At 34.5% G+C, this 26,153-nt stretch overlaps 1 protein-coding gene and 1 long non-coding RNA gene across 7 annotated transcripts; one reads left to right on the top strand and one right to left on the bottom strand.

Moving 5' to 3' along the window:
* Nucleotides 1-143: 143 nt before the first annotated feature.
* Nucleotides 144-25,953, bottom strand: LOC149623172 (uncharacterized). 6 transcript variants are annotated; one of them, XR_016374868.1, is made up of 15 exons: nt 25,802-25,953; nt 23,778-23,813; nt 18,538-18,720; nt 15,376-15,477; nt 11,925-12,134; nt 11,274-11,477; nt 8,648-8,997; nt 8,094-8,401; nt 7,358-7,593; nt 7,058-7,270; nt 6,921-6,982; nt 6,721-6,858; nt 5,124-5,200; nt 4,892-5,024; nt 144-4,785 (listed from the first exon to the last, which is right to left on the bottom strand). XR_016374868.1 is itself a non-coding variant. In XM_089852990.1 (15 exons), exons 3-15 carry the CDS (start codon nt 23,576-23,578, stop codon nt 5,009-5,011), a joined length of 2,118 nt encoding a protein of 705 aa, XP_089709116.1. In that variant the 5' UTR covers nt 23,579-23,620; nt 23,778-23,813; nt 25,802-25,905; the 3' UTR covers nt 144-5,008. The 6 variants fall into 6 exon arrangements, 5 of the variants coding, with proteins under 5 accessions (XP_089709116.1, XP_089709113.1, XP_089709114.1 ...); XM_089852990.1 differs by adding an exon at nt 23,560-23,620 and having other exon boundaries at nt 144-5,024; nt 25,802-25,905; XM_089852987.1 differs by having other exon boundaries at nt 144-5,024.
* Nucleotides 24,889-25,273, top strand: LOC149623173 (uncharacterized). The gene is made up of 3 exons (XR_016374871.1): nt 24,889-25,013; nt 25,074-25,155; nt 25,257-25,273. It is a non-coding gene; the product is annotated as an uncharacterized LOC149623173 (long non-coding RNA).
* Nucleotides 25,954-26,153: the final 200 nt, after the last annotated feature.

Here is a 26,153-nt window from a genome sequence, read left to right as displayed (position 1 = left end):
AAAACTCCCTACCTATATCACCCTTTAATTTCCTGACGTACACCATTTTTTCTACCACTATGCGCATTAGCAAAGTTACGATATGAAAGCAGTGCCGTATTAGCCATAGTGGATCCAAATATTTCCCAAAAATCTTAAGCGTATTTCAAATGGACAAAATGTACAGTAGTTTTAATTGAAACGTGTTTCTCTCTGATATCATTTTTACACTTGTTTAAGAAAAAGTTGGCGTCAGTAAACCATTAATATTTTGTTCCAGTTTTTTCAAAAACTCAGTCTGTACAATTTTTAACCAAAAAAAAAAAAAAACAAAAAAAAATAAAACCTTGCGAATATTATTTTTATGTTTGTTTGTTCAAATCATTGTTCCCTGCCTTTTGTTCAAGTATTTACAAAATTGTTTCTTTACTCTTTCACCCAAGCATTCCGTTAATTAACTACAAAATAAACTTGATTTTCTTATTTTACAAATAAACTTGTTTTTTTTTTTTTTTTTCTTAAAAACAATGAACGTTTTATACATGATATGGGCTAGCCTCCTAAAAAAAAATACGTTAAAAAAAGCAATAATTAGAAGCATTGTCTAAAAAAAAAAAAACAAAAAATTAAAATTTAGTTACAATTTGTTTTTTTTTTTTTTTCGTTATTTGCGTATAAATAATTGGTTTTTTCTTCTTCTCTATTTTAAGCCAATATAATAATGTTAAGTTGACAACTATGACTTATCGTTAACGACACCACAGCTGTTTTAATTATAATCATTATGAGTAATTAGCTGTTTACAATAATGCCGAGTATCTTAAAATATTATGATATTAAAAAAAATGTTTTAAAAATTAAACTTGGGTAAATTAAATTAAATTAAATAAATTTAAAATGAATTTTTATTTTTAATAAACAGAACAGCGAAAGCTTGTTGTCTAATCTCTCTTTAATTTTATGGATATTCAAGATAGGTTATTTGAATTGCCTTAAAACGTAATGCGTACATGAACAACAGACGTGTGGAGATGTTTTGGGGGGGGGGCAGAATTTGGCATAAATATACAAAAACTTTTAAGTAAAGCTTCAGGGAAAATATACGGTGACACGCAGTAACAATTTGAACTGAAGCCGACTGAATTTTGAACTAAAAACGTGCGGAATTCGAGGTATTACACTGATAAATTAGATCATTTCGGGAGGACCACGAGACAAGTTTGCGGGAGGGCTATAATTGATGTCGAAATGATTCAAAATGAATTTTCGGACGTTTGCTGTACACATACACATTAATAAAGCAATCAAACCCTCTTTAAATAAAATAGCAGTTAAATTAGATTTTTTTCCCGTCAATTTATATCAAGTGCCAGATAAGTAATTATTAATCCTAATTATAAATTTAATTTCATTTAATTTTTAAACTATTTTAAATATTGCTTGCAGTTATTTCGTTACTTGTTTTTTTTTTTATTATTATTTTTAATAAATACCCCATAAGGCACTTTTTGTCAATGCGAACACCTACTATCCATTACGTAAACGTAAAATCGCTAAACTTGTAAATAATTTGTTAAAAACCTAATTTTTATAAAAAAAAAATTTACCAATATAAAATAAATTTGGCTGATAGTTAAAATTTCTAAACCAGCATCAATTAAAAAACAATTTGTTAAAATTTTCTTCCATAAAATTATTTCTATAAATTTGCATCTCATTTATTTTTTTTTTTTTTTTAATCCTACCATTTATGCTTTGCCAAAGAAAAAACTAAATTATTCTCGCGAGCAAAATTAACTAAAAACTTAAAAAAAAAGTCATGGCTGTAATGACGAAAATATACATTTTTTCCATCAGGAAGTTATAGATTTGAGAAATCAGAGAATTAAGGTAAGACAGATTTGAGTTTACGATGGTTACTCGAAAGGGGAGGGGCGAATTGAATTTATTAACCAATTAAAATAACAATTATCGAATTTAGCTTTAATTTAGTACAATTATCAACAGTTCCAAACCAAACTTGGTGGGCTCGCTAACCCTTGAACCCTTGGCACATTTTAAGGAAACTGTGGCTAAATTTAGTTCCCACACTTTCTGTTACCGTTAATCTTAAACCTACCACAAACAAAGTCGCCTTCAATTGGCTACAAGCATTCAGATGTTATTCAAAATTGTTTCAGAATTTGAAACGCGAATTAGTCTTAGCATGCCGTTGATATTGCTCGGGTAATGTTGATAATTGTAAAACGTATAGAGTGCTGTCAGAAGCGCTGGTGTGACGTCACCCATGCTGTTTTCCCATAAAGAAAAAACGGTAACTGTCATGGCCGTCCATTGCTAAAGGCAGACTCGTGACGTTTAACCTTGGATCTGACGTCACAACTGACAGCACTCTATTGTCCAAACTTAAAGGAGGGGGGGATGATATTGAAGATGACGATAAACTAAAAAATAAAAAAATAAAAAAAAAAACAATTTTGATTTTCCAAATTTATAACTTCTTGATTAGGATATTATGATTATAAAAAAATTATCTTTTTACACTGAGAGGAAAAACACATTATTGGAATTGTATATTTTCTAATCTGTATAATTAATTAATTAATTAATTAATGATAATTAATATATTCTAAAAAACAGAAGGAATCAATCCTTCCAATTAAAAACTTCATACATATTTAGTTTTCGGATACATTTTTTATAGCGTAATATTATTCTGTTTAGCCTTTTTTTTTATATAACTATGTATATTCAGTGAACTTATTTAATTTTAATTAAATCCAGTTTTATTACTATAATTGTTTTTGCGAGAACGTACCTTGAAAACGTGTTACTAAATTTTACACGTTCCTTATAGACCGAAAGTCTACAATAGCTAGAATTTAGAAAGTAATTAAATTAAATACAAAGGCACCTTGAACAACCAAGGCTTCAAGACCAAGGCCTAAAGATCTTCTAGTCTTGTACAGTTGTACTTAACCAATCACGGCCCGGGTTACGAGATCACGCGTAATGTAAAATCCTGCGCTTATATAAAAGATGTTTAATATCTCGATCACGCACGTAGCTTATGTTTTTATCAGACTCATCCTTGAAAAAGGATTAGTGTACTATAACAATCTGTGATTGGCTGTTCCGATTTTTAATTGTTTGCAAATTCTAGACTTAAGACTCATCTAACCATAAGGAACTTAACTAAAAACTAGTGACACGTTCTACGGTTTAATTCTCCGTTTAAATAGTTTTTGTTTCAATTTTCAAGCACTCAAAATTTTCATGATCACAATGATATATCAAAAGAGATCCAGGAAAATTTAAAACTAATTAAAAAAAAATTAAAAAAAAACCGCCCTTTTTTGATTTTTTTTATTATCTATAATTTTTATTAAATCGTCATTAATTTTTTTCATCAAATTTTAATTTAATTTAATAAAAAGTTAATCCATAAAATTTGGTTGGTTTTGTTTTATAGACACCCGTAGCATATAAACATGGCCTATATATATATATATATATACTTTTTTTTGTAAATATTCAGATCCGTGATAAAAACTGAACCAAAAACTTATTTTAGCCTATTTTTTTTTTTTTTTTGGTCTTTTCAAGGGTCAAGAATTTTTTTCCCAAGCTTGAATACTGTTTTTCCAGCTTTAAGTACTTTTCAAAGCTTGAGATGTTTTTTTTATTTTTTTTTAGAAGTTAATTTTTTTAAAAATGGAAATCTCCCCCAAATAATCCATAACTATTTCTTCGGAGCTCCGAGGAAAGTTTTTATAGCTTTAAGACATGTCCCTAAGCTTGCAGAATTTTCCCAAAGTATCAAGAAATACATTTCGGGCTTGATGACAACTGTGTTTTAAAGTAATTTGTACATCTTAAAGGGAGGGTGAAGTAGAAAATCAAGTGATTTTTTATCGATTCTTCTACTAATTTTAAGACCAGTCTTCATAGTGAAACATCCAGGAAATACCAGTTCCGAATGATTTTAAAATTCAAATTAGGTTCCGATTTTAAGGATAATTTTAAAGAAGGTCCTCCGACCAATCGCGTAACACCCTGCCTTTTTATTAACAAAATTCTGGTGGCACGTTCCGTGTCGAATGAAATTTATCACGAGGTCTGATAAAATTAGGCGCGCGACGTGACAATCGTGGCGCGAGACACGAAACGTGCCACGAGAATTTTGTTAACAAAAAGGCAGGGCGTTACGCGATTGGTCGGAAGTCCTTGTTTAAAATTATCCTTAAAATCTGAACCTAATTTGAATTTTAAAATCATTCGGAATCTGTATTTCCTGAATGTTTGACTATGCAGACTGGTCTTGTAATTAGTAGAAGAATCGATAAAAAATCACTTGATTTTCTACTTCACCCTCCCTTTAAGCTAAAAAACATCCTTAGCCAATTATGGTTAGATTAATTTCATTCTTTCAAGCCAAGAAAAAAATTCTTTACCAGATCGAAATTGTCTTTTTTGGTATATTACATTATGAATTTAAAATCCCCTATTAATTTGCATCACTGTATGTTTCTAAATGTTTTGGTGTTCACAACCCACAACCAGAAATTTCTTTGTACGAAATTACTGCAGGAAAAAATTGCGCGCCATCTTGTATTATATATATATTTAGTATCTTCAATTTTCGTTTGTTTGTTTTTTTCTTGAAATATTTGTGACCACAACGCGTTGTCAATTTCGTAACAATTTTGTTGGAATTTTTAGCAAGTGTATAAAACTTTCAGTCGTAGGATATTTTTCATTGTTTTTTTTTATGGGGGAATTTTTTTGGTTGGTTGTTTTGTTTGTCTTTAACAATTAGTAAAAAGCCACCAGTTATAATTAAATAATAAAAACTTGGAATAATTAAAAATCACCAAATATTATTTAATTGTTTCGAAATATTCTTACGCACCTTGTTATTTGTTTTTTGGGCAAATAGTCATTCATTTATCACCGGTTATATTGTTTTTTTTTTCCCTATTTTTTGTTTGTTTGTATTAAAAACAAACAAACGTACGTACGTATGGCCTTAAGGTCTATGGAACCTACAAAAACATAAATTTAAATAAATTTCTAGGCACTAAAACAGCGAGAATACGCGTGAAATTTAGGAAGCCAGCCAGCGTAAATTTTGAAATTCATACCTGGTAAGATGTTTGCTCTCTTGATGAACTTCCATTTCCATACTTTTAAATTCGTTTAATTCTTTCCTAATAGCAGCCTACATTAAAAAAGATATGACAAATTTAAATTTCCTATTTCAGAACAGTGCCTCTCTAACGCCACGCCCCGACCAATATTGAAACTTTTTCGACTCAAACCCAAGCCATAACATGATCTACGAGTCGAAAAGTTTCGGGACTCTCCCGCTAGGGGGCGTGGACAGGCGATGCCATTAGAAGAACGGGGGTTTTAGCTTATCATCTGTTTAATGGTCTTTGTCCTGACCATCAGAACCCACCCAATTCCAAATCCCCTGACCATCAATCAGAACCCACCTAATTCCAAATCCCCTGACCATCAATCAGAACCCACCCAATTCCAAATCCCCTGACCATCTGAACTTGATTTTAAATTCCCTGACCATATAAGTTCTGAACCAACCCAATTCCAAATTCCCTAAGACCATTAACACAGATGGACTGGAATGGAGACGCAGCGCGTGGTTCTTTTAGGGCAGCGCCTCTCTAGGGCCACTTCATAGCCATAATATAATCTATGAGTCGAAAGTTTTTGGGACTCTCCCGCTAGGGGGCGACGACACGCGATGCCATTAGAAGAACGGGGGTTTAGATTATCATTACATTGCATCCGCAATTCCGCATATAATGGTCTTAAGTCAAAGACACCGCTATGATATCAGTTTGTTCCCACCACTACTCGTCATATTCCAAACCCATACAACATTTATGGTTTTCGAAAAGAATGTCTAACGATTACGTACTTGACAGCATTGAAATTTTAGAAAATAAGTCTTAATTTGGCGTTTTATTTTGGACTTTTATGAATAAAAGTGACCTTTGGCTTTCAAATCAGCCAATGGTTCAAATACTGAGAAAAAGCTAAAACTCAATGTTTAGAAGCGTGTTTCTTATTAACCGCTCTCCTTAGAAACCCAACTATAATAGAATTAGCATTTAAATTAACATTTAAATTATCTTTACTTATAAAAATACTTCCCGTATAATTTGACTTTATTTAAAGTCAAGTAATTAAAACTAAACCCTACTGAAAGAGGCGAGGATAGAATTTTATTGAAATGTAAACATTTGTAAAATGTGTCTCTAATAGATGAAGGTTTCTTAACTGATAAACAGAAGCTAGAATGAGGTCAGCAATTCGTAACACCAGCCCGCTCTAAGATCCAAAAATATCAATCATATACGAACTATAAAGAATGTAATTTGCGTTGAGTGATGTGTTTACTTAACCCCGTTTTCTTAAAGTGAATAAATAGAACATTAAACTTTGGATTGAAACACTGTTCTTAGAATCAGCGTTACACGCGACACTTGAGATCGCCACTACATGTATTCTCCACCAGATGGAGACATCATTATGACGTCATAACAAATTTAGGCCTGCGCTTTCGAGTTTCGATTCAACTAAACTTAATAAGCTCAACTTTTACTATTGGAAGTACTTAAAAATATCAAAATAGTTGAAATTAAAGCCTACCATCACCTGAATTGAACTTAGTTTTTCGATGATTAACACTGTTAAACAAGAGCACTCTCTTACCTTGTCTTTGGGTGTCAATCTGGTCCACGGTTTATCAGCCCTCCTATCATAATCTTGAGCTTGCGTCACTTCGACATAATCGTTAAACCTAATAATTTTTCGTTCTTTCAATTCTTCTATCGTGGGTCTAAAACTTAACTGTAATTTAAGAATAAAAATGTATAATTAAATTATAAATTAACAATTTATCTCGAACTTACTTTTCTTATAAGCATTTTCTTCTTTTGTTCTTTCTCTTTCCGAAGTTCTTCGGGAGTTTGGTCTGTGATAGAATTAAGGTAAATACTCGTAAAATAATTATTAACAAAACGTTTCGGTTATTGTTATAGTTCCTTACGTTTGAGAATATTTCGCTGCTCGAGTTCCTCCGGAGTTGGTCGCAAGCTAAGCCTTCGTATTAACCGTTTACCGACGGCTTCTATGGATTCTTGTCTTTCCCGATCACTTTGCGCGTGTATTATATTTTTGTCTATTAGCTCTTGCCTATCCGGTCTTTGAGCTAATTTCAACGCTAGAGAGTCTTTACGCGCAATTTTTGCCACTAAACGACCTGAAAACAACGTGAACCGTTCATTTTATTTCGCTTTAGAATGATAATAAAGCTTCCCAAAAAGACTTTAACGAAACGGGTACTTACACTGCTCGTCGTCTCCGTAATAGTCTCGCCAAACGATAGGACCATCGTCCGAGTCGTCGGAATCTACGGAGCTATCCGTTTGGTCATTGGATTGACTAACTGTAATGAATGGCGTGACTGGCCTATTGTTTTCTTTGTTTTCCGCGGAAGTCGAAAACGTCACTTGCGGAGTCTGCGGCGTTTGATGAGGCACTCCACCGGCCGACTGCATTTTCGCCACCAATAACCTGACCCACCAAATTAAAGGCGAAACGAAAGACCAACATAAAGATCGGGTAACGAGAAACGCGTACGCGACAATATAAAATACGCCAGCTTATTCCTAGCCTTTGAAAGCCACTTATTTTAATTTATCCGCAATTTTGTTCGCAAAATAATGCAATCGATGCGAAAAAGTGGCAAAACTCTAATGACACAAAACCATTAGTGCTTTATTTCTCACAAAATTGAGGTTTTAGAGACATTTATCCAAGATGGCGGACAGCCCGTCTAGCAAGTTTCAAAACTTAACTATCAACCTAGGAGGGAACTAGGGGCTAATACCTCTATGGAACAACCTAAAAACATTTCGACGCCAAAGTTCTTGGTTGGCGTCTACGGTCTAGTTATATGAAACTTTATAGATGGGTTGGCCCACATCTGTTAGTCATCACTACTTAGGCCTTAACATCCGGAATAACTTCATTTATCCCTTATTGTTTCAATAACTTTAAGTAGCCCTTGTGATCAAACTCACTTTCCATGGGTCCTATTTTGACTGGCAAGTGGCGTGACTGGTTGATTTTGAGCGGCGCCGGTGGAAGCCGACGTCGAAGTAATAACCGTCGAAGACGTCGATGGCGATGTTGATACGGAAGTATGGTTCGCCGACGAGTTTGACGTCAATGACGTCGGGGACTGATTTTGGGAAGATGCCGAACCTCCGGCTGCCGCTAGCATGGCGGCCATTGTACTTAAACACGAAGAGGGTTGAACGGCGCCGACGCCCGCGCTTCCTCTCTTCTTCAGAGCACTTTTTTTCGGCATGGCTGATAACTGAGGTTCCTTCATGAGAGGGAACAACTTTATTTTCAGTGTCCATTTGACGCAAAAAGTGACGTTTAAACTTAAGATGGGATCGGGGAAAAATATTTTCTAAAGCCGCGGACAGGATGAAATAATACTCGAGGCGTCACAAAACCGACCCTAGAAATTTCGTAATTCTAAAATAATCCGCGACTATGAAATATTTTCCCACATAAACATCACTTCGTACGGGAGAAATGGACACTGAAAATAAAACGCAAGTACCTTAGCGGGTATCTCTTCAACGGTATTAGTGTCTATATGAGGATCTGGTTGGGGAATTCGTAGCAAACGCGGCGTGGCGTTATACTGATGAGCTTGAACTTCTTGCATTAACTGTTGTTGCTGCTGTTGCCATTGCTGTTGATGTTGCTGTTGTTGCAGCGCTTGCTGCGACTGGGGAGAGGGTGGTTGTTGCTGGTTGCTATGATGTTGCTGCTGATGATGATGATTATGATGGTGATGGTGGTGATGATGATGATGATGAGGATGTAAATGCTGTTGCGCGGGCGCACGCCCCTCCTCATCCTCATCGTCTTCGTCAGCATCGTCATCCGTTAATTCACCCCTGAAGCCTAGATTCATTCGAACAAAATCCAAAACGGCTTAAACGCGCCGTCTCAACGTAAAACATTGAAATTATCTTGTACAATGTTTTTAATTTCGCTAATTTATCGCGCGGGATGTCTTTAAACAAACGCCAAAGTAACCTTTATTAACGCGAAGAAGTTCCACCCGTGCAAAGTTAAAAACATTTACAACATCGTCAGACTATTTACTAAAAGTATAAACTCTAGTTAAATACGTGGTACGAATTCGTTGGAAGAATTTTAAAAACTACTTCGTGGCCATGATGGTGAGATAATTCGAAAAACACGCGCTACTATACTCGTATTCCGAAGCACTTGATAAAATGGGGAATGACTTATTGGACCAAAACTACTCAGACCAAACAATTGCTTTCGCAGACGACACAATGCTAATTTACCTTGCTAATACATGGGAAGAGGTGTTCGAAAAAGCAAACATTGGTCTTCTGCAGACAAAAAACTGGTTAGATGTTAACCTTCTCAGTCTAAACGCAAAAAAAAAAACTACTTAACCATTTCGGTTACCAAAGCGGGTGAAACCCAATTAGATAATCTATATTCACACGATAGGCAAAATTGCATGGATACTGACCAGGGATGTACATGTCAAAAAATTAATAAAGCTGAGTCTGTGAAGTACTTGGGAATTATAGTGGATAAACACCTAAAATGGAAAGATCACATATCTTATCTAAAAAAAAACTGCGGTCAAATCTCTTTAGCATAAGTCAATTCTCAAATATACTGGACAAAAAAACAATTAGATCTGTTTATTTTAGTTTATTCCAGTCGTTTTTAACTTATGGAATAACTTGCTGGGGAAGTGCCTACGACACAAACCTTAGTTCCATTAGCATAATCCAAAACAGAGCTGTCAAAAAATGTTTAAAAAGACCAATGTACTACCCAACCCATCAAATCTATAGAGAACTGGGTGTTCTAACACTCAAAAAAACTCTTTCATAAAGCTGTTTCGCTGAACTACTTTAAATATAATATCGAAAATAATGACCGTATTGTAAATAGATATGAAACCCGATTTACTTCCGAAATGAATAAGGTTATCCCAAAATATAATAAAACGATCACTCAAAAAAATGCGATTATACTAATAGGTAACTCGCTATATAATAATCTTCCAAAAACACTGAAAGAAATACAATCCCTAACTGATTTTAAAAATAAATTGACAACATACTTCAAACTAAACAAAGATCTCTGTTAAAATGTTAAATCAAGAAAAAAAACCCTCTTCATCAATGCTCTAACTTTAAACTCCAATTAAATAATCTGTAACTATAGTACCACCAAAATACAAGTTCTCAACTTAATTTGGTGGTGGAATACGCAATTTCCCTTTGTAAAACTATAATAATTACCTACTGTATAAAATAGACAAATAAAAAAAAAAATAAAAAAAAAATCGGTTCGAGGAAAACAATTCTATTGCAAAATACGATGACCTTCAAATAAATACACACCTACCCTTTAGAAATATGATAAACTATATTAACAATTAAATTTAATACAATAATGCTTCGCAAAAACGTAAATACTCTTTATCACCGTCTATATAAGACAAAATGTCGTGTTTAAAAGTTTAAAGCAAAAACGCGAGAGGAGACCACACTAACAAAACTAGCGTCAAATTCCTCCAAACATGTGTTAAACATGATGAGAGAATTTTGAATCTGAATCATCCACCTCTAGAGTAAATTGCTTCCCGTCTCTGTCATACTATAAAGGGTCCGCAACAATATGGGACCTAAACCAGTTTATTAATTGCTTGGACTAGTTTTTTAATTCAAAAAGTGGGGGTTACTGGTCCTCGGGACCAGTTTATTAATTGCAAATCTATAGGAGAACAAAGGCTGGGACCACTCCGGAGACCAGTTTATTATTTAGGACACTAGGGGGTCAATGGTCCCAAGGACTAGTTTAAAAATTATCCTCCAGACTGGTCTCAACGACTATTCTCTCTCTCTCCCCAAAAGGTGACAACTCATTCTTTTCAATATGTTTCGTTCCGAAGTCACGGCAGTGAAGTCAGATGTGGCTATAACTGTTAACCAACACCATCGGCACCGCGTCACTGCTCTAGCACTACTCTTACTATTATCAAGTGCAACTGAAGACGAGTATAAAAAATTTATAAGTGGACTAATCGGGGTCAGGTGTAATTCCTAATTAAACCAAGGCCTAACTGATAAAACGAGTAAAAGAAAAGAAACAAAAAAATGGAATTTAATTGATTAACTCACCAGCAGCCAGTTGGAAGCGAACAAACTGCGGGGAAGGGTTGGAGAACATGGGTGGTGGTGGGATTGGTCCAATCTCGTTGACCGAAATGGGGGGTTCAGGAAGCGCCGAAAGTCTCAGCTCACCTTCCGATGACGAAGACACCGTATCCTCCAGTTCCGCAAGATTTAGTACCTGAACATCAGGATCTCCTGATGACGAGGAACCTACAACAACGCAAAACATCCATCAGTCTGTATACGCTAAAAACTTGAAGGGTTTTTTATTTGGGTACGAAATTACTCTCCATTTGACGACGCGCCAAACGAAATTATTCGCCATTTCAAGACGCGCCAAACGAAATTATTCGCCATTTCAAGACGCGCCATACGAAATTATTCGCCATTTCAAGACGCGCCATACGAAATTATTCGCCATTTCAAGACGCGCCATACGAAATTATTCGCCATTTCAAGACGCGCCATACGAAATTATTCGCCATTTGACGAATGACGAGGCGAAATAATTCTAAAAACGTCATGAAATTTCTATTTCTTCTTGATGCAACGAATAATATCCTCAAATGCCCCTGATTTTTACGCTCTCACTTGACAACGAAGTGTTCCGAACCTACCCTCTGTCAATATTTCACAAGGTATCATTGATATACTTACTAAAGGAAACACAACTTTGGGCAGACTGACTTCTGGGTCCGTCAGTATTTGAAGACGATGAGACTATTTCAGAGCTTTGATCACCGCCACCATCACTTTGCAGGCAGGAGACACTGTCTCCAACGGAACTGCTCGTAGCTGGTGGCGTCGACGCGTCGGAAGAGTCTTCCATGATCACATTCCCGTTTAGCTCCGACGAATAATTAAAATCTACAACAAAACAATTCCAATTTAATGGGTTTAAACTCACAAATTCAACGTACACTTAAAAAATAGGTATAATGCTATCAGAAGGGCATAATAGAAGAAGGATGACACTCTGTATCCTCTTAAGGCTTTAGTTATGTAACGTCATTCTTCCCAGGCTCACCCTTTTAGTTTGCTTTCCCGTTCATCAAATTACAAATGGGCATCGCACCGTAAGGTGAATTCTATAATTGTTTGGCATTAAATCCCCAGCAATCGTCCCACAAACCTCGTCTTGACGTGGGACAAAAATCCACAAGCGCGTCTTGCCAAATATTCAAACGATAATAGAGTAATGATGAGCGAACTATTTATCGTGTATGTGATTCGGTTTAGTAACCTTGCTCTAAATGTTCCGATGTTGGGAAGAGTGACGTTACACTTCACGGCTTTTTGGTACACTTCTCTCGAAGAGAAGTATTATATACTTCTGATGCTATGTAATCTGAAATTTTCCTTTAAATAACCAAATAATTGCGCTTAGGAGGGTGCGTTTGTCTCGCGTAAGTTCTTAATTTCACTGCTAAATAAAAACCTACTACCGTCATTAAAGTAACAGTAACATATACATTAAACTGACTAATTAGATAATCAGGTTTTCACGCAATGTAAGTTAATTATATGTACTTGAAATCAAATAAAGGAAAAAAAAATCACGTTTAAATTTAATTAAAACCGAGATAAATAACAGATTGCGTTCAACAACAATGTAATAAACAGAACAATAAATATTTATATATTGTTTGGTGTATGTTTTCTCATTTACAGAAGCGAAAACAAATGTCGAAAGATGTCTTTTCTCAAAGGACAAGTGGGGAAATACTGACGTAAAGTTGTAAACAGTTTCGCGAGTACGAAACATCTTTCGCAACTATGTTTACGTCTTAACCATGATAATTGTAATAAGAAAAAAACAGAGTCTTTTGAAAAACATGATTAGCAAATTTTCACAAAAAAGGGGCGAACCAGGAGATCGCGTTAAACATTAGGTCTATCTAATGGTTAAAGGTTTGTTATTGTGGGATTATTTTAACTCTTGCTAAAGCTTATTCCCCTAGAGTATTGTATTACGCAACACCTAAAATTGGCACCAACTTAAGCTGATTAGTCCCGAGTTGGTTTGCACATAGCTCCGTATCTTTCATTCCTACAATATTCAGACCATTTTTAACGAAATCCCCGATATTCAATCTATAAATTGAGCCCTTTTAAAAGCTATTTGAGCCGCTCAAAAATAAGTTACAAATTTCAAGCGTAAAATCAACAATGATTAAGCATAGAGTGGAAATATCATTAAGTTGACGTATTCGAAAAAAAGGCGGGGCTAAAGTTCCCTACGTAGGAACCGTGTTAATTCACTCGACTAAAAGAAACAGACGTAATAACTGAACTTATCAGCCTTTACACAATCGCGTAAGGTTTCCACAAAACGAAAATTCCTATAATTCGGATTACGCAAAGGTAGAAACGGTACAAGACTTACTATGGCTTTTAATCCTATTCCTGGGCCTCATACGTAAAAACCTCATATTGAACGATTACTCGAAACAAAACCTCTGATCACAAATACCAACTAAAACTGATTGTACGTTACCGATCACCGTTATTGCAACAAAATAAAAAAAAAACCAGCTAGAGAAGGCACAAACTTATTTACGTAAATTTTGTACAAATACGCGACGTTGAATTTTTAAACTTCAAAAAGTGACTCGCTAAACTTTGGCCGTGAAGCTCACTCCAGCTCAGAGATTTTACAGATTTGCGTCTTGGTCTCGAGAGTAGAAAGAGAGAGACCTAGATCGTGTCTAAATATAGTTCAGTCTACTCATTCATTGAGAATCTCAGAGTTCTGCGAGTTTGAGAGTTGGGGGTGGGTTAGGTTTAGTGGAGGAAGAAATTCCACCAAATGAGCGAGCGCTAATTCCAACTAGGCAACTACTTTCAAGATGAGATATTTTTATAACCACAGGGGGAACATTCAAGTAGAACTGAAATGACTACGAGTTTTCATCTTTGATCATGGTATACTTTCTACGATCTACTCAAATCTGATTCCGACTAATTATTCGACTAATTAAAATGAATGGAAATTATTAGAACTATTATTATTAGAAAGACGCAATTTTTCATGATTTTGAAATAAAACTAGATCCTTGCAATTTCCACCTACTTCGACAAGTAGGGGGCACCTAGTAAGCTCAGGTCGCTTGGGGTCAAGCTGACGTCAATAAAGGGATATGATACAAGCTCCTCCTACATCTAGAAATACCATCGTGAAACTATATACATTCGCAGTGTCACTTCTACAGCGAAACATTTCGCAATTAGCCTTATTCCTGATCAGCGCCACCCACCGATAACGGCGACTTTGAGAACTACTGTAATCGTCAAGCCAATCAGATGTCGCTAAAATCTGGTGACGTCACTGACGGGCACTCTCGGGGTCTTACCAAAAATGACGTCACCAGATTTTAGCGACATCTGGTTGGCTTGCCAATTACAGTAGTTCTCAAAGTCGCCGCTATGGGTAGGTGGCGCTGATCAGGAATAAGGCCAATTCCATAAAAATTTTAACAAAATGCTTTATCCAAAAGAAAACACCTTCTGCAAAACCCATTATTTATTGGGTTATTTACAATCGTTCTATCAGGTTGCGTTACCACTTTGAAGTATGCATTGCCACACAGAGAAAGAAGCAGGGGAGCGTACCTCACCCCTGACATTGGCTTTGGTGCCAAGTTTGAACACGTCAATAGGCCTAACTTCCGTGACTTTTAAAGGGAAGGTGAATTCGTGGTACTTGGGGAAAAAGTCGCGTACTTTAATGAGTCACTTACGGGAACTGCGGAAATAATTGCAATTCCAAAACACCTGTCTTGTTTTGAATAAGGAGTAATGGACTCGACATTATTTTTGCGCCATCTAGGATTTATTTCACGTAATTTTAATTAAATCTAAATAAGACTTAAAAGTCTGCGCTTAAGAATATTTACTTAATTTAAATGTTAGTTTTTTTCATTAACCCGAAAAGAGCAGTATCATTGCCTGGTTATTTCAGCCTCTGCGTGATGTAGTTAGTTACAACCAATCTGCACCCACCATTTAAACAAATCCGCGTTCTCCAGCACAGGAGTATTTACCTTTAGCCACCGACGACATCGCGATTATTTACGATTAAACATTCTAAATTTTTAAAGTTCCATACCTGGTTGCGTTGGTGACGTTGGACTCTCTTTTTCTGGCAGTAGTACACCACGCTGGATTAGTTCCTCTTTGGTCGCCCTCATTGAGATCTTCCTCTCTAACGCTGCGACACACGGAAAAAAATGACGCAACATCGTTACATAACGTAATTTCGATTCGTAGTAAAAATTTACGTAAACTATACCGCGTTGAAATATTCTAGGCAAGTTTAAATTACTTTCTATATCTTATACATAATTTTGCTATTATCATGTTAAAACTCACTAAGTAAATAAATGGTTGAAGATATTAAAACTTTACGTCAACGACAAGCAGTACTCTAACGCGCCATTCTACATTTCCATGACAAGTTCGCCGTACGACTTTTCATAAACGACAAGGGTCAACGTTTGGTCACTTGGTGCATTGGGGAAAATTAACCAGTTAAGTCTAGGCGTCATTCGACAAATGATTTTTAACGTAACTTAAAACTCTTTACAGGGTTAACATAACTTTTGGAAACCCGATTTCTCTGATATTTCCAGTTTTTTTTTCCCATATATTTCCAGGTTTTTTTTCCCATATATTTCCAGGTTTTTTTTTCCCATATATTTCCAGGTTTTTTTTTCCCATATATTTCCAGGTTTTTTTTCCCATATATTTCCAGGTTTTTTTTCCCCATATATTTCCAGGTTTTTTTTCCCATATATTTCCAGGTTTTTTTTTCCCATATATTTCCAGGTTTTTTTTTTCCCATATATTTCCAGGTTTTTTTTTCCCATATATTTCCAGGTTTTTTTTCCCATATATTTCCAGGTTTTTTTTCCCATATATTTCCAGGTTTTTTTTTTCCCATATATTTCCAGGTTTTTTTTTTCCCATATATTTCCAGGTTTTTTTTCCCATATATTTCCAGGTTTTTTTTCCCATATATTTCCAGGTTTTTTTTTCCCCATATATTTCCAGGTTTTTTTTCCCATATATTTCCAGGTTTTTTTTTCCCATATATTTCCAGGTTTTTTTTCCCATATATTTCCAGGTTTTTTTTCCCCATATATTTCCAGGTTTTTTTTTTCCCATATATTTCCAGGTTTTTTTTCCCATATATTTCCAGGTTTTTTTCCCCATATATTTCCAGGTTTTTTTCCCCATATATTTCCAGGTTTTTTTCCCCATATATTTCCAGGTTTTTTTTCCCATATATTTCCAGGTTTTTTTTCCCATATATTTCCAGGTTTTTTTTCCCCATATATTTCCAGGTTTTTTTCTCCCATATATTTCCAGGTTTTTTTTCCCATATATTTCCAGGTTTTTTTTCCCATATATTTCCAGGTTTTTTTTTCCCATATATTTCCAGGTTTTTTTTCCCATATATTTCCAGGTTTTTTTTCCCATATATTTCCAGGTTTTTTTTCCCATATATTTCCAGGTTTTTTTTTTCCCATATATTTCCAGGTTTTTTTTTTCCCATATATTTCCAGGTTTTTTTTCCCATATATTTCCAGGTTTTTTTCCCCATATATTTCCAGGTTTTTTCCCCATATATTTCCAGGTTTTTTTTCCCCATATATTTCCAGGTTTTTTTTCCCATATATTTCCAGGTTTTTTTTCCCCATATATTTCCAGGTTTTTTTTTCCCATATATTTCCAGGTTTTTTTTTCCCATATATTTCCAGGTTTTTTTTCCCATATATTTCCAGGTTTTTTTTCCCATATATTTCCAGGTTTTTTTTCCCCATATATTTCCAGGTTTTTTTTTCCCATATATTTCCAGGTTTTTTTTCCCCATATATTTCCAGGTTTTTTTCCCCATATATTTCCAGGTTTTTTTCCCCATATATTTCCAGGTTTTTTTCCCCATATATTTCCAGGTTTTTTTCCCCATATATTTCCAGGTTTTTTTTCCCATATATTTCCAGGTTTTTTTTCCCATATATTTCCAGGTTTTTTTCTCCCATATATTTCCAGGTTTTTTCCCCATATATTTCCAGGTTTTTTTTCCCATATATTTCCAGGTTTTTTTCCCATATATTTCCAGGTTTTTTTTTTCCCATATATTTCCAGGTTTTTTTTCCCATATATTTCCAGGTTTTTTTTCCCATATATTTCCAGGTTTTTTTCCCCATATATTTCCAGGTTTTTTCCCCATATATTTCCAGGTTTTTTTTCCCATATATTTCCAGGTTTTTTTTCCCCATATATTTCCAGGTTTTTTTTTTCCCATATATTTCCAGGTTTTTTTTCCCATATATTTCCAGGTTTTTTTTCCCATATATTTCCAGGTTTTTTTTCCCATATATTTCCAGGTTTTTTTTCCCCATATATTTCCAGGTTTTTTTTTTCCCATATATTTCCAGGTTTTTTTTCCCCATATATTTCCAGGTTTTTTTTCCCATATATTCCAGGTTTTTTTTCCCCATATATTTCCAGGTTTTTTTTCCCCATATATTTCCAGGTTTTTTTTCCCCATATATTTCCAGGTTTTTTTTTCCCATATATTTCCAGGTTTTTTTTTCCCATATATTTCCAGGTTTTTCCCCCCATATATTTCCAGGTTTTTCCCCCCATATATTTCCAGGTTTTTCCCATATATTTCCAGGTTTTTCCCATATATTTCCAGGTTTTTCCCATATATTTCCAGGTTTTTCCCATATTATATTTCCAGGTTTTTTCCCCCATATATTTCCAGGTTTTTCCCATATTATATTTCCAGGTTTTTCCCATATTATATTTCCAGGTTTTTCCCATATTATATTTCCAGGTTTTTCCCATATATTTCCAGGTTTTTCCCATATATTTCCAGGTTTTTCCCATATATTTCCAGGTTTTTCCCATATTATATTTCCAGGTTTTTCCCATATATTTCCAGGTTTTTCCCATATAATTCCAGGTGCAAGGCCACCAAATAACTAAAAGAGTTATTTTTTCAAGTAATAGCTTGGCAACCCCTTCAGAGCAAACTTACTCTATCCTCATAAATTCGCCCTTTCCCCGAATTTTAGTCCTTTTCCCCGACATTTCCAGGTTTGTATGAACGCTGCTCTAATAAACTAATTTTAATTTAATTCAGATTTTTGCCACCAGCAGTCCCTGGCGTAGTTGCGACGTCGGGACTACTGTCTATAGTTAATGCTGGTTTGTAGGAAAATAATTGTTACGGCCGGGAAGTGAGGAATTGGCTTACTTCTTGACGTTTGCTCGAATTTTTCGCTTTTCTTTTTTCTTTTCCATTTCCACGGTTTGAATAGTTTCCCGAGGGCTGCCAACCGGCTATGTTTGGCCTCCATAGGAGAGTGGCTCGTGCCGGAGGAGCTCTTCGAGTTAGAACCCAACGAACAAGTTCTCATGGCACTTGTTGTTTTCTTGCCTGCAATAACGCAACATGAAATTATAGACGATGCTTCCCGATCAAATAGAGAAAGAGGCTTCGTGCTAATACCGTTCACAACCCATAAATCGCGACAACATTTTCTAAGACTAACAGAACGATTTAATATTAATATTAATATTATTAGGTTTTGATAAAGTTTGATTTGAACAATAGGTTCTTAGTGCCAATTTTCTATTTATATTCAATCCGATTTTTTTTAAAAAACTCCGAAGTTTAGCGTAATTAATTTTTAAAATTACACTAACACACATAGATATAAATATTACGTAATCGTTATTTTTAAACGATAATGAAATCACTTTTATCACATAAATTCCTTAAAATTGACGACTTAATTTTGAAGGGAGAATGAAATGTTCAGACAATCATTTTAACCGCAATGTATTGATAAAATAATATCTAATTCAGTAACAAAACTTACCAAAAATATTCCGTTCATTTTATATTAGCACCTCAACTTATAAAATTAATATATAATTAACGGGAAGTTTTTGGCTAGTTTTGCTATGATTTCTCGTTAATCAATATAGTATAAAAAATTGATATCTGGCCATTTCATTCTCCCTTCAAAAAGGCGCAATTCGCGCACTATAGGGGGCTAGAGAAATTTCCTCCCCCGTTCCTTAAATTTAACTGCGATTCAGGATCGCCAGTAATATGTCAGAGTACCCCTGGTTTGGAACTTAATGATCACTGAATTGAACAGAAACTACAAGGTTTTTCAGTCTGTCGTACAAGCAGTTGATTTGCACTCAGCAATGAATAGCAAAAATTGTCTACACACTATTTAATTAGAATCTCGTGAAATTTTATAAAATCACGTGAAATATTAAGGAATCTCGTGAAATTTTATAAAATCACGTGAAATATTAAGGAATCTCGTGAAATTTTATAAAATCACGTGAAATATTAAGGAATCTCGTGAAATTTTATAAAATCACGTGAAATATTAAGGAATCTCGTGAAATTTTATAAAATCACGTGAAATATTAAGGAATCTCGTGAAATTTTATAAAATCACGTGAAATATTAAGGAATCTCGTGAAATTTTATAAAATCACGTGAAATATTAAGGAATCTCGTGAAATTTTATAAAATCTCGTGAAATTTTATAAAATCACGTGAAATATTAAGGAATCTCGTGAAATTTTATAAAATCTCGTGAAATTTTATAAAATCTCGTGAAATTTTATAAAATCACGTGAAATATTAAGGAATCTCGTGAAATTTTATAAAATCTCGTGAAATTTTATAAAATCACGTGAAATATTAAGGAATCTCGTGAAATTTTATAAAATCTCGTGAAATTTTATAAAATCTCGTGAAATTTTATAAAATCTCGTGAAATTTTATAAAATCACGTGAAATATTAAGGAATCTCGTGAAATTTTATAAAATCACGTGAAATATTAAGGAATCTCGTGAAATTTTATAAAATCACGTGAAATATTAAGGAATCTCGTGAAATTTTATAAAATCGCGTGAAATATTAAGGAATCTCGTGAAATTTTATAAAATCACGTGAAATATTAAGGAATCTCGTGAAATTTTATAAAATCACGTGAAATATTAAGGAATCTCGTGAAATTTTATAAAATTGTGAAATATTTAGGGATCTCGAGAAATTTTATAAAATTGTGAAATTTTAGGAATCTCGTGAAATTTTATAAAATTGTGTAATATTTAGGGATCTCGTGAAATTTTATAAAATTGTGTAATATTTAGGGATCTCGTGAAATTTTATAAAATTGTGGATTAGGGATCTCGTGAAATTTTATAAAATCACGTGATATATTACGAAATCTTGAGAAATTATCTGCTAACATTCAATATTTTAGATTCAAACCCTTTACATTTCAACAATATATTTTATTGGAAAAGAATGATTAAAACAACCAGACTTAAAAAAAAATATTCACTAAACACTAAAATAAAGACATCAACGCGATAAAATACCCACCTTTTAAGGAATAATCATGATTATAATTCTTCCCAACATGCATTAACGTGCAAGCCTTCATCTTGTAAAATTCACGTGCATTCAATTGTCTAGTAGGTTAGGGAATGAAATGAACGCGCGTCGCTACAGAATTTTATAAATACGCGTTGCCTCAGGTTGAGCTAATTAGGGAAAGGTGCGTCGCGACTCGCGAGGCTAATACGTGAGTAACAAAATATCTCGGAAACGTTCTGGGAATCAACAGGCGAGCTGAGCTCTGGCTCTGGCTCTCTCCCACTCGTAACAACAAGATAATAAAACGCGATAAGGGGATTGACAAGCCCCTTGTAAATCATCTGACATATCGTGTGATAATTATACGCAGCCACGTAAAAAACAATTAACTAAAGTTCAACTGCAACCAGTACCGTTCCCAAAATCTTTAAGGTAATTTTTTTGGCCTACTGATAATCCTTAGAGTGCCGCTATACCAACAGGGTGACGTCACAACTGTGTCATTTTCATCAATATGTCAACAAAGATTACGTAAACCGTCATTGATATTTTTCAAGAAAGAAAAATGTTTCAATGCAAAATTTATTTACCGACTTACATCAGGGATAGATTTAATTTTAGAAGTAGGAATGAAGAACAGAGTAACGTGGGCGCGCGTCAAAGTCCCGGACCCCCTTCCACGGGACGGGACGGGGGGGGGGGTATAAAAGAAGAGGCGAGTCAGAGCGACAGAGGTATTTTTCGCCACTGTCCCCGTCAGCAACGTCATCCAAACGTAGTTTAAGTCAGCCAATAAGATAATTTAAACTTTTCGTTACGTGTTGGAGGGAGGGGCTCTATGAGTCGGAATGAAGTAAATACTAACCGTAAATACTCCATTCCTACTTCTAAAATTAAATCCATCCCTGCTTAGTGCTTATACGCAACAATCCCTTTAAATAAATTCTTTCACTTTATGGCTTTTAATTATCTTAGTTCGGGCAATAAACATTTTATGAAAACAAACAGACCAGGTGGTTATAACCGCATGCTGCTTTTTATTGGCGTAATCAGGATCCTTTCTGTTTGTACTACAGGAAAGTACAATAAGAAAAGCGCACAACGGTGTTTATAACCAACTCTGATTGAACACGTAGCGAGGCATTATCTGTCTGCGGCTTCAATTGAATTTTAAAAGCAACAACTTTATTGTTTTGATAGCAATTACGAAAAATAGATCAGCAAAAATGCTAATTTTACTAAAAGTTGAATTAAAATTTAATGGCAATTTTAACACGTAGTTGGTAAAAATAATCATAAGTAAAGCATTGTCAAGTTCATATATTACGATAATTTGCAAGCTCCCCCCGAAAAGAGAATCAAATCCTTTTGAATAGGGTGGGTAGGAAAGTGTCAAACTTATCTTTAACTAACATTTATCGATTTTTCATTTAGATAACAAGAATGTGATAGTCATAGTAGAATTCCAATTTGTCCATATTGTATCTTACCATAAGTTTATAATGCCTCTAAGTAGAGAAATGGGGCTGCTACTCCTATGGCAATAGTGTTTGTCTGGCTCCCTTTAATGAAACCCTATACTCTCTCCATATCATTTATCACCTCAACTTCAATACAAAACTGTACTGCCTAGCCTAGCGTTTCTTTTATCCCTTTTAGAATGTTTCAGGACTGAAACCGCCTCTATCTCACGAGAGAGAGGGATTTTGGGGGTTGCTTAAGTAAAATTCGTTCCCCCCTCCCAATGCTTGCTTATACGAAACGTAAAAATCTCCTTTATTCCATTGGATGATTTTTTATCATGTGACCCATTTAGTAATCGCTGCACCGCGACAGAAATTTCAAAATTTTCTCTCTTCGGATCTTAGCGCTATACGAGTTCTGACGTCACAGTAGCCTACGGAAGATGCCCAGTTGTAACCCGTATTTGTGTACTTAGAGGCATGATAAACTTATGATCTTCTAGTACAAGTGGACTCGTGAGTTTTAAAGAGATTTAACGCCCTACTGACGCGCAAGGTTGCGACTTTAATAGAAAATTAATAAAAAAAAAATTAAATTGTATCTAACGCAAAGTTTGACCAATAAGAGCTTGGGGTTGCAATTAAATTCTTGACGTCACTAAACTTTTATTTTTCACTAATTTGGCCCATTATCATTGATTATAGTTTACAATAACTCCATAAAAAAATTCGGGAATTAAACCACCTGTCATGTTACATATAATTTGAATAAGGTTAACAACATATCGAGAGTTACGGCGCGATTAAAACTCACGAAGTAGAATGTTGCGTTGCAATTTGCCGAAATATAATTTAAAAACACGACTCTATATATTAATGTTCAAGCACACTTATGAAAAGCTATGGCGTATTGAACACGAAATGTTAAATTTCGTACCATAGGCAGTAGTAGGGTAGGAAGCTGATTTTCTGTGTTTATCGGTGTCTGCGAACATTTTCTTAAGACTTAGCAACAAAGCGTGTGAACTTCAGTAGAAAACTGACATTATCGCGATAAAAAGCCTGGCCATTGAGATAAGATTTTAAAAAATTTGTTTTTGACAAGAAAGATAATCTACCGCAGTGTCTATTGTATGGAAATGATACGATAGCCTGGGAAGAATGATGTTACATAACTAAAGCGTATGAGGATACAGAGTGTCATCCTTCTTCTATTATCCCCTTCTGACGATATGTACCAAACCAAATATGATAGCGCATTATTAACCTAACACAATTTCAAATTTAAGCCATGCTTTTGTAAACATGGCAAATAGTCTAATTCTAATAAAAACCAAAAAATACGCGACCAAACGCCCAAAAAATGAACCAAAATATTTAAAACAAAAAAATACTCGCCATTAAAAAAACGAAGCATCTGGAAATATTTGTTGGCATAATTTCAGTCAGTGCACAAAAACTGCGTATGTTACGAAAAATAAAATTAAATAAGTCATACGAAACAAATTAAAATAATATACAATCAATTTAAGAATTATTTAAGAAAATTCAGAAACAGGCTGCGACAATGTATAGTACCCATTTAACCCCCGAATAAATAAGGTACATTCCCTTACCATTTCGTATCTGCCGCTCCTCAGTCTTCTTTCTTCCTAAAAATGGAGAAATAATTTCATTTTAACGCACGTTTCGCCCGTGACTGAAGCAAAAAGTGTAGGTAACGTAAGTTTAAAGATTCAACTAAACTAGCACTATTTTGTCAGGCTCCCGTAAAGAGTTGAGCTCATCTTTTTGTGTCTAGAATGACTGTCGTTTTTTAAAGAACACAAAATCCTAATTTTTAATTACATTTACATGGTTCTTAGTTGAAAACCTAGAGAATTATATTTGACCCAATAATACATCTCCAAGTTATAGTCTTCTAGTTTCAGTCTTTTTAATGGGCTGTTATGTTATGAAATAACAAATTATGGGACTGTGTTTATCTTTAGAGATATGCTAAGATCTCACAATATGAAATATCGGTTTTTGAACCAATTTTGAAGAACACTACTAAACTATATATTTTCCATAGCATACAGTATTTTAATCTAATTTTGGGTTTTGTGGCTACTTTTGGATTAATATCTTGGATTTCACGACTATTTAGGGTTTGATATCTTGGATTTCACGACTATTTAGGGATTGATATCTTGGATTTCACGACTATTTAGGGTTTGATATCTTGGATTTCATGACTATTTAGGAATTGATATCTTGGATTTCATGACTATTTAGGGTATTGATATCTTGGATTTCATGACTATTTAGGGTATTGATATCTTGGATTTCATGACTATTTAGGAATTGATACCTTGGATTTCATGACTATTTAGGAATTGATATCTTGGATTTCATGACTATTTAGGAATTGATATCTTGGATTTCATGACTATTTAGGTATTGATAGCTTGGATTTCATGACTATTTAGGGTATTGATATCTTGGATTTTGTGGCTACTTTTGGATTGATATCTTGGATTCCATGGCTATTTATGGATTGATAACTTGGATTCTATGACAACATTTGGATTGATATCTTGCATTTTGTGGCTACATTTGGATTGATATCTTGGATTCCATGGCTATTTATGGATTGATAACTTGGATTCTATGGCTATTTACTATTTAGGGATTGATAACTTGGATTTCATGGCTATTTACTATTTAGGGATTGATAAATTGAAGATTTTGTGCTAAAGTTGTGGTTTGTTTCAAATTCTATACAAAACTGCAGTATTTCGAAAGAATCTGACCTATCACTATTCCTTAACTTTTCATTTAATTGTTACAAAAAACTCACAAATAAATAGGTATTAAATTAGTATTTTAACCACTTCACGTGAACAATCATATTGATTGAGTGTTTTCAGAATACCTAGTTTGCCAGAACCAAAATACTAAATAGATAAAGACGCGATAACAGTCATCTACAGTCATCTATGTATTTCAAAGGTGTGACATTTAACTAAGGCTTTAACGTCACAACTTTCTACAAGTTTTATAGATAATATATTTTTCAATTTGAATCTAATTATACTTTAAATTAAACCCAGACTTTTGGAAGCCAAAGCCTCAGCAACCTCTACGAAGCCGCATCCTTGTGGCCTTCAAATGAAATTTCATGGCCACTCAAATATAAAACTGTACGTTTAATTGTAATTAATGTATCTAGAAATTGCGTAGGTGAGGCTCTCAAGGCAATTAGAATTCAAAGTTCAAATTAGGCCAAGAGGTGTAAACTATAAAATCCTGTGTAGTAGGTAGGTGCATCAAAACATACTACAGACCTTGCTTGCTAAGCCAAATTTTCTGTACCGTAATTGAACCAAATCGTACTGAACTTCTATTATTTACTATTTCTAGCAGTTTATTCTCTATTTTTATCTAAAATATCAGTAAAATTTCCTACACAGAGAAGGGAAAACCCTCTTTTTCGCGATGCTAGTGTTCTTCCCATTTCCAAGTTCAACAACCGACCAAGGCTTAGTGCCCATTAATTTCAGAGCAAAGGCATAGTGGGTACGCGAGTTCGGGAACATTTTGTAGCCTGAAAACATTTTATAAAAGGTTATTTTTATTTGTAAAATGAATGACTAACCATTTTCCAATGCTATTTGCTCTAAAATTTGTACTGTAGCTTGCGGATCACTATTACTTCTGTGTCGACGGTGCTTCGATTTTGATATTTCAGCTTTAACGGCAGACATATCACGATTCGACCCCCCCTTCTTTTACACTCCCTTTCCGTTGAATTTTTTACCTTCGGAAATATGCGAAGGATAGGTGGCGATCCTGTGCGTGGTGCCTAAAGAAAACTGAACAGAAGTGAACTAATCAACGTCTTTAAATATTTAGCAAGGCTTAGGGTAGACCGGCAATTTTAAATGTTAAGCTTACGTTACTATTACAACTAGGCCTAGCTCTTGTCTTTCACTTTTGACTGCTAGAAA

Source organism: Phalangium opilio, unplaced genomic scaffold, assembly GCF_054372755.1.
Source record: "Phalangium opilio isolate 3A_F unplaced genomic scaffold, DU_Popi_V2 ptg000113l_1, whole genome shotgun sequence".
Taxonomy (NCBI): domain Eukaryota; kingdom Metazoa; phylum Arthropoda; class Arachnida; order Opiliones; family Phalangiidae; genus Phalangium; species Phalangium opilio.
Note: the sequence above shows the minus strand (reverse complement) of the source record. Positions and strands in the feature narration are given on the sequence as shown.

Coding starts and splice junctions, on each gene's coding strand:
- LOC149623172 (XM_089852987.1), bottom strand. CDS start 25,910: ATGTCTGCCGTTAAAGCTGAAATATCAAAATCGAAGCACCGTCGACAC. Junction 8,402..8,647: donor TTGAAGAGATACCCGCTAAG/GTACTTGCGTTT, acceptor CCTCTCATGAAG/GAACCTCAGTTATCAGCCAT. Junction 6,983..7,057: donor GCAGCGAAATATTCTCAAAC/GTAAGGAACTAT, acceptor ATTCTATCACAG/ACCAAACTCCCGAAGAACTT.